Source organism: Acanthisitta chloris, unplaced genomic scaffold, assembly GCF_000695815.1.
Source record: "Acanthisitta chloris isolate BGI_N310 unplaced genomic scaffold, ASM69581v1 scaffold17442, whole genome shotgun sequence".
NCBI lineage: Eukaryota > Metazoa > Chordata > Aves > Passeriformes > Acanthisittidae > Acanthisitta > Acanthisitta chloris.
In genome coordinates this window covers 50,045-59,319 of record NW_008662420.1, presented here as the reverse complement: position 1 = coordinate 59,319, position 9,275 = coordinate 50,045, and the positions used below count along the sequence as shown (strand labels likewise).

The 9,275-nt window shown below is 42.6% G+C and overlaps 1 protein-coding gene across 1 annotated transcript in view; it reads left to right on the top strand.

Moving 5' to 3' along the window:
- LOC103798344 (VPS10 domain-containing receptor SorCS3-like) overlaps positions 1–9,275 on the top strand; it is a gene marked incomplete at its 3' end in the record, with an annotated part of 107,357 nt that overhangs the window by 57,252 nt on the left and 40,830 nt on the right. Inside the window, exon 3 of the mRNA XM_009070599.1 lies at positions 3,421–3,520. Within this exon, the coding sequence (XP_009068847.1) occupies positions 3,421–3,520 (100 nt within the window). The remainder of the gene's footprint in view (positions 1–3,420; positions 3,521–9,275) is intronic.

Here is a 9,275-nt window from a genome sequence, read left to right as displayed (position 1 = left end):
CTTTCCCTCCACTCCTTTAATAATATGATTTGAAGTGGATCCTATTCTGACTTGAGGAATGGGAGAGAATGTGGCATCCAGTCTACTTGTAGTGTGAAGTAACTCTAAGGATATGTGGGCTAGTTAATTTGGAATTAGAAGTAATTAGTAAAGGAGAAGGGTTCAAGTTACTATTAAAAGCTGAGCCACAACTGTTCTGTTTTACCTGTGGGTTACATCTCTTCAAATGTTCAGACTTGAGTTGCTAAAATTAGTGCCAACTTTTTTTTTTTTTTTTTTTTTTTTAAAATGCTTGTTTTCAAATTGGGCAGTTTGGTGTTAGGAGTTTAGCAGGTTTGAGTATTGAGCCATACAGTAGATGATTGTAGAAGCCAAAATGGCTAATTGTAGATGCCTGCTTTTGAAAAAATTAACCATTCCCTATGCAAGCTCCTCATCTCTAGAATACATAAATACTTCCCAGTAAGGCCCTTGGGAGTTTGGTAGTTTGAATGGATTAGCACGAGACAAAAGCTTTGGATTCTTTGGATGGGAAAGTGCTATGGAAATATAGTATATTGTTGTGATATCCTTTGAGACATTTCTGTGAAACCAGTGGTGACTGTCATGATAATAAAGAAAGACTCAAAGCAGCTAACGAAATAATGATCCTACTTCCTTTCCAGCTATTCTTTGAAAGGGCAAATGCAATGAGTGATAATAGTTTAATGAGAAAGAGTCATTAGGGCATCCTGCCTGCATCTTTAGAAGTGCAAAGCATTTTGGGAGATCTTAAAATTACTCAGAGAACAAAACCAAAGTAGCTCTGTCAGAATATTAAACTGTTATTTGTATTCTCTTTCAATGCTGATTGAAATTAGTGATCTCTTTCACTGGCTGGTGGCTGGTACATGTGTAGTCACAAAAGTGGCTTGTTCATAGCTTCAGTGCTGTTGGAAGGGTGAGATCAAGGAAGTACCTCTGCTTGCCCTCTGTGTGTAATCCTCTGCATAGAGCTTAATGTTACTTGAGGATTCCTAACCTGTTGAATTAGCATTTATAGGAGGCCTCATGTACTGGAATTAATTGGCCTGGACTATTCAGTTTTATTAATAAAGCTGCTTCAGTTTCAAGCTTAGCTGGAGGGGGGAAGCTACTAGAGTTTTTTTTGTTTGGTATTGATACCTAGGGAGACAAGAGTTTCAGAGCCTTTGGATGGGAAAGTGCTATGATAATACAGTACATTATTGTAATATTCTTTGGGGCATCTCTGTGAAGCACAGCAGATGTCATAGAGTCATAGAATCAACCGGGTTGGGAAAGACCTCAAAGATCATCCAGTCCAACCCTACCGTGGTTGCTAGACCATGGCACTAAGTGCCACATCCAGTCTCAGCTTGAAAACCTCCAGGGATGGTGAATCCACCACCTCCCTGGGCAGCACATTCCAATGCCTGATCACTCTCTCTGTAAAAAATCTCTTCCTATTATCCAAACTAAACCTCCCCTGGCAGAGCTGGAGTCTGTGCCCTCTTGTCCTCCTGCTGGTTGCCTGGGAGAAGAGACCAACCCCCACCTGACTCCAACCTCCTTTCATGTAGTTGTAGAGGGTGATAAGGTCTCCCCTGAGCCTCCTCTTCTCCAGGCTAAACACCCCCAGCTCCCTCAACCTCTCCTCATAGCACTTGGGCTCCAGTCCCTTCACCAGACTTGTCGCTCTTCTCTGGACCCGCTCCAGTACTTAAATGTCCTTCCTGAACTGAGGAGTCCAGAACTGTGCACAGTGTTCAAGGTTGATACTATGCATGATCACAAAAGAGTATTAAGTGCAAATGGAGCTAGTATTAGTTCTATTTTAGTACTGAAGACCTAAACCAGAACACAAGGAAGTTGTTTGAGACTTGAGCACCCCTGACTGCTGCCATTCAAAGGAGGAAGGTTGGTTCAACCCCTTTAAGGAAAAAACCAGTTTACAAAACATTTTCGAAATTGTCATTGAAGGATGCACAGAAGCAAATGTCTTAGAGCCACGATAAAACAAGCTTTTGACTTCATGAGTCCTACTACTTGGAAGCCTGAAACCAGCTGACTGATTTTGTGACTTGACCCTTTTGGTGTCACTCTGGATTTCATTAGCAGCAAGGAAAGCAGCAGAGTTGGGTGCAGATTCTGGTGTCTTTCCTTCTCTGTAGCCACTTGCCTGGGAGTCTTGCTGCTGGGTGCACTGGTACTATTGATTGTGATGCCAGAAGGTGACTTGGGCCATTTCTCCACCAGACAGACAAGGAGCAGAGGACTGGACTCAGGCAGAACCATAAAGCTGCAAATGCTAGAGACTTGCTGAACTTAAGAAATCAGAAGATTACTGGAGCTAGTTACTGGGAAAGGCACTGAATTGCTGCATGTTCTCTGATCATCTGTTTAGCATGATTAGAGAGAATGGATTCTTGTCTTAATAAAATCATAGGTGTGTCCAGGTGGGCTTTTTGTGAAGGTCATTCCTTGTCCATCTGCTAAGGATTGTATTTGCTCTGTTACTATGACAAAAGCTGTGTAGGGTCAGGAGCCAGGCTCTCTCCACTCTTTGGATGGGGTGGGTAGGTTTTCAGGCAGGTTGTGACAACCCTCCTAAAGCAAGCTGGTGCTGACTACTCTTCAGGTGTGGGATCCTGTGCAAGGTAGCTGTTGAGTTGTTCTGGTAGGAAAAAGCTTGTTTGTTAGGAAAACAGAGTAGGAAAACAGCAGAGAAACAAGCAGGGCAAAGTGAGGTTTCAAACATGCCCACAAATGAAGAGGAGGAAACTACAGAAAACCCTCTGTGACGAAGCAGCCCTTTTCCCCAGTCACGAATGGGTAATACCACCCCCAGATCATCTGCGCCTCTGGGTGGGATTTGCTAGTGTAAGGGCCTGAATCTGTCTCTGTAACTCAGAGAAATTAAATGCCTGGCACAAAGCAGGATGAGGGGTGACTGAGGACTCAAGATGCCAGTTTAGGCACATTTTTATCTAGACATGAGTTCAGCTGTTACAATTCTGAGCCACATTTGGATCCCCATCTCCAAGTCAAAAATCAGCCTACCTAAATGAAACTGTAGTTCATGGGTTTAATTTGGATACTTATGTTGGATTTGTCTGAAAAGAGAGGCTGATGTAGATATGACTTGAAGTCCCACACTGGCACGTGAGAGCCCCCGAAGTCCACCTTTATGCACCACAACTCCCCAGGTGCATAGACTTAATTGATGCAGAGACAGACCCTGCCTCAAAGGACACAAATTTTCTTCTCTTTTCTTCTGGCCATCCTGGATGAAACACAAAATCTTGAGTTTTAAGCATAATAGTGCTCAAACTGTAACTCTGAGCATCTGTTCACACAGTCATTCCCTTCCTCTGAGCTCTAATAACTACATAAACTCTTTTTGTCTCCTCTTTTCTCCAGGTCAACAGACTATGGCACTACCTATGAAAAGCTAAATGACAAAGTAGGCCTGAAGACTGTGCTGAGCTACCTATATGTCAGTCCCACTAACAAGAGGAAGGTAAGGGAGAGCCATCGAGCTGGTAGCTATAGAAACAAAATTACAGCATTCTGAGAGGAATTATGATCCTAAAGTGAAATCTGTTGGTAATTCACAAGAGCTTGAATTTTCTGCCTGAGTTGGACTAGTGCAATTCAACAGAATCTGGTAGAACTGATCTGGTTTTACACCTATATGTCAGTCCCACTAACAAGAGGAAGGTAAGGGAGAGCCATCGAGCTGGTAGCTATAGAAACAAAATTACAGCATTCTGAGAGGAATTATGATCCTAAAGTGAAATCTGTTGGTAATTCACAAGAGCTTGAATTTTCTGCCTGAGTTGGACTAGTGCAATTCAACAGAATCTGGTAGAACTGATCTGGTTTTACATGTGATGGGGATGCTTAATTTCTTTTGCTGAATGTGTTAGAGAAATAAAAATGTTGCTTTTATTTGCTTCTGACTGTTGCAACTTTAAAGAAGTTGAACTCACACAAATGTTTCTGGGATTCATGCTTACACTGGCTTTGGCTAATACACCTCTCCCTGCCTTCTGTCTCCTTATTATTAGAAATACTGAGTAAAAGGCATTTATTTCTGCATTTGACTCTTTTCCCCTTTATGCTTTCCCTAGTTAGAATTTGGAGGCAAAGATGCAAATGACATTTTCATTGGTTGCATCATGTAAGGGGGCTGAAAGCAGAATATGCCTGGGAGAGTGGGTGGGAGACCTACAATTTGATTTGAATGTGTAGGAGACAAGATGAGGTCACAGCTTTCAAACCCCCTGCTCATGCTTCCCACGTGATGCAATTAGGGCTGCAGCTGGCTCACAGACCGCAGCCCGGGAGTTACTCCTCAGTGCTTAAAATTATTGCCTGTGTTGATTCAGGGGAGGTAGTGGGACAAAGAGGCTTTCAGCTACCCACAGAAGTCAGCGTGGGAGTGCTGTGGCACGAAGCTAATTGCTGACAGTGAAGCTGCGTTTGGATGAGGTGCAAACTATTTGGCTTGATCACTTCCAAACTGCCCATAGCCTGGCTCCATCAGGAGGTTTCCAAACTAGTAACTTGCTACTTGTGCTGTTCCTATTGCCACTGTTGTGTTTTCCATCACTGGTCAGTCTACAGAGGTTTCGGGATTGATGTTTATCTCAGTGTATGTGACCTTAAGGCAGACATAGCTCTGATTACTGTGCTTGTTTGGATGTACAGGACAGACTGGCCAGGGTTCAGCTTATATTTTTCCTGATGTATTATTGTGACAAGTACCTTGAATTTTTTCATTTCTTTTTTCCCCTGAGCTAAATGAATTTAGATATTTTGTAATGAGCTTCCCTGGCCTTCACACTCCTCCCTTGTCGAATATGGTGGGCACTGAAGAGTTAATTCTTCCTCATTCTGTTTCCAAAGCAACTCTGCCCACCCAAAAGCAGAGGCAATATGCTCAGTTACAAATCCTGTCACTGGTGTAAAGACTCCCTCACAAATGAGAGTATAAGGATATATTATTATCTTCTAGCAATTTCTCAAGCCTACCAAGCTTTATAGATTAGCAGTTTTTCCTCTCTTTTTTTTTTTTTTTTTAATTAAAAACACTATGTTTCATCATATAGTGGTATGCAGACCTATCTTTATCTGCCGTTTTCTTACTTGAGATTACAATTTTAAAGAAATCTTTTGGTCTTCTATCTTAAGGAATTGATTTCTGGACTTATCTGTCTTCTATCTTCTCAGCTCTTCTGAAAATCTTACGAAACATAGGGAAAAGCTGCAAGGAAACCCACAGGAAACCAGCTTTAGTGCTGGCTGCTGTGGGGACAACTTGTTTCCGTTTTTTTCTACCTCTGCTAAATATAAGAGCAATATTACTGTGTATGCTTAAACAGCTGGTCTGTCTGAGCTCTGCCTTGTTGACCGTCAAAGCAATTCCAAACATCCGTGCAACACTTGAAAAATGCCTAAAGAAGGTGTCACTGGATTGGAGCATCTGAAATTTGTCAAATTCAGTTTTGGTTTTATTGTCCACGTTACGCACTGCAAAAAATGCACTTGGGTTGTAGTATGCTTCCAGTCTTGCACTGTGAATATTGTTCCATTGGCCTGGAGAGTAAGCAGAATGTTTTTTGTTGAGCTCCCAAGGACAACCACCAATGATGAATCACAAAGTAGTAGGTGCATCAGTTGCATCCCAGTAGAAAAAGCCTGAGCTAAATGAATTTAGGTATTCTAGCATCCCTGCTAGAAAAAGCCCAGGTCCTATGTGTTTCACCTCCAGCAGCAGAAGTGCTGCCTGGTTGCACATGATGCAGTGATCTCATGTGAGCTGCAAAAAAAAGTCTTTGTTTGAATCAATAAGTGGAGAGGGAGATACCAACAGTAACATGTCCACAGGGCCTGTGTGCCCATGGTGCACTGGGCAGACCCTTTCCAGGCATGGTATTTTCTCCTGAGGCATTCATTCCCAGGTACTGATTGGACCCTATATGCCTCCTGTTGATTTTTGGCGGGTTTGCACACTGTTGCTAGCCATGTCTACTCATAAGTGCTTAGAGGATTAGCAGTTACTTGGAGGAGGAGAAAAGCTTTCCATACATTCATTCCTAATTGATTTACTAGTGAGAAGGATAATTACCTCTCAGCTACCCTGCAGAACTACAGTGGGAATTACCTGTCAGATTTCTTTGAAAACCCAAAATGCCTCTTTTCAGCTGTTAAATAGGAATTATGCATTCAGCCAAATGCCAGTTATATAAACATAATTTACCTGAATTGTGGCATAACCCTGGACTCAGTTATGAGGCAAAAGGATTTAAATGCTGGCATTTTGCATTCTTCTTTCAAAAGAAAAGCTTATTGTTTCTGATTTCTTTTTTTTTGAAAAATTCTGGTGCGAGTGTTTTAAATTTTTTTGCCAGCCTCTGCTTTGTTTCTCTGCTCAGTGCTGTCAGGTCATGGGGGGACACTGTTTTCTCAATCCCAACATCTCTGCATTGCAATATGGGGGATCAGATGAGGCCAGAGTTGAAATGCAGAGGCTGAGCAGATGGGTGATGCATGGTCTGGGAGCCTGTGTCATTTGCCCTTCCTTGCTCCCAAGAAAGCCACACTGATGCATGTCTTACTCTCCTGAATTATGGCACTTCAACACCCTTTTCTTTCAAAGTGGATTTGTTTCTGGAAGAAAAATTGAACTTAATGTAGGAATAATTTGGTGAAATTCTGGGACACTTGCTACATGTTGTAGAGGTCAGAATTGATTTATTAAGGTATTTAGACCTTAGAGTATTTAATTCTCTGTGAGTTTTATTCTGTTCTCAACAAAGTTAATGCCTGAGCATCTGATGAGGAACATTGATGGCAAAAGCAAGTCCTCTCTTAGCTTCATGTACTATTTGCCTTCCTCTTTTAAGCTAAAGCCTCTTATTTCATTTAGGGTTATATATTTAGTCAATTTTATTCACTTCTTATTCTTTTAAGGCTTCCTTCAAAGCTGTTCAGAATCACAGAATGGGCAAGGTTGAAAGGGGCCACTGGAGGTCATCTAGTCCAACCTCCCTGCTCAAGCAGGGTCCCCTAGAGCAGGTTACTCAGGTTTGTGTTCAGCTGACCTTTGAATATTTCCAGAGAATAAGACTCCAACCTCTCTGGGAAACCTGTTCCAGTGCTCTGTCACTCTCACAGTAAAATAGTGTCTGTCTCCCATCCCTAACTGGAGAGCCCCATCTGGGTGTTGACTATTACCCCTGTGTGTATTGTTGTCTTGCTCAGTACTGAAATGTCTTTCCTGACATAGCAGGCTGGAAAATACTGGTGCAGCCTGGAAGCAGCTGGTCCCTCAGTCTTGTCCTGTGCTCATCAGTGAAACACATCAATTGCTAATGTTTATCAGTCAGCAGAATCACCGTGAAGAGATCATATCTTTGTGCTTGAAGGGGAAGGAGGCAGCTGAGAGGGGAAGAGGTGAAGAAACACAATCTCTGTTTATCATGGTAATAAATTCAGGAAAGCTTCGGTACTCTTTGGGCACCTCTTGGCTTTGCTGGTGCTTGCCACTTGGAGGTTGATTTGGCCTATGGCTGTTCCTGGGTTTTACACATTGCCACTCATAGTTATGAAGCCTCTTCATGCACAGAGTTAACCAATGCAGAGAGCTGCGTAGCAAAGACTGAGCTGAGATGGCTTTGGCTGTGTTCCTATGTGGTGTGGCAGAGGTGGGTCCCAGATCGCCCACTCCCAGCTGCTACTCAACCTGCTGATGGCTGGTCTTGGAACTGAGATGGAGGGTGTCCATTTCCTAGAAATCACACTTTGTGTAATTTGGTGTTTGCAGTTAGAATTAAATAAATACAACAACAGGCAGATATCAAAGGAAGTTGCCGAGAATACTTCTTCACACCTATGATTCCTCTTGCTTCCCAGGTATCATTGCTAGGGATCAGGGCCAGCTTTGTGATCTGAGAGCACCCATCATTTGAATGAAATGAGGCCACCCTGGCTGCCGACATAAGGAAACTGCCAAGCATTCTGCATCCCCTTGTGAATCCACAGACTGGCTGAATTTTGCTTGAAACACTCACTGCTGTAAGCCAAGACTACTTCATCTTCCCATGGAACTGTCGTACTGCTAATTCCCTTCCTCTAAGACCTGACAAGTTCAGGATTTCACAAGGCTTTGCAAGTGTGAGTACAGCCTCTGCTGCTGGGAGCTGAAACTGCCAGACTTGTATCTGGTCTCCTGCAGAAGCTTGGGCTGTTTCTTCTTTCACTTGAATACTAGGGACATGTGTTTGGATCAGGAAAATCTGCATGGAGCTCTCATTGATGCTATGAAGTTCCAGGTGATCATTAGCCCTAGCAGTCAGGCAGCTCTGGAGCCATGAGGACAGTGGTTTCCGTAAGAATTACTGTTTTAAGTCCTGGTGAGAAGCCAAGTGCCTGCAGTGTTGACACTTCCACCACCATGAAGATGCTCTAATAGGCAGAGCATATTCCAAGGCACATCTTCCCCTGCAGTGCATCTGCCCACCCTGAGAGAGAGCCCACATGAGGAGCATCTGCTTTGTCCAGTTGCCAAATAGGTTGCCCCAAGCCTGGGAATTCTTTGGTGAATTTCAGAAAGGAGAAACTTTCATATTTGTTTAGCAGCATCCCTTCCTAACATGGGATTTAAGGGCAGATGGCTGAGTGTTCTGAAGAGCTGAGACTTGCAAAATGCATAGCTTTAGCTTTTCTACCCTGTAGCCTGTTGTCTGTCTTTGGGGATATGACAAAAGGCTGCTTACTCTCTGCTGGGCAGAGATCTCAGTTCCCTGCTGACCTTTAATTTAATGCTATGTTTTGGGCGTTAGTTACATTTTACTAAAGGCAGATTTTCACAGCAGTCTGAGACATAAAATTGTTTATTTTTTCCAAAACACTAAGGGAAAAAAGTCTCTTCTGTTTTAATAGGAACATTTTTCTTGACTTTTTAAATTTCCATTTTCTTTCTATCTCGATTTTCCTTTTTCTGTATGGTTGTTTAGAAAAATTCTGTTTGAAAACTGAATATTTTCCACAAAAAAATTAAGCCGTGATTCTTTGCCTAACTCTCTGCACTTCAAAATGACACTGTTGGGAGCTGAAGAGCTGTTATTCCCTAATTTCTAGCATGACTTGTTCTGCTGGGTAAGATCCCCTATCCTGAGAACATTTGCTTTCTTCTTGGTTGTCAATAATAGGATTCATTTTAGAATCGATGCCTCACAGAGGCAAGTGAAGTCCTTCCAAAGGATGCA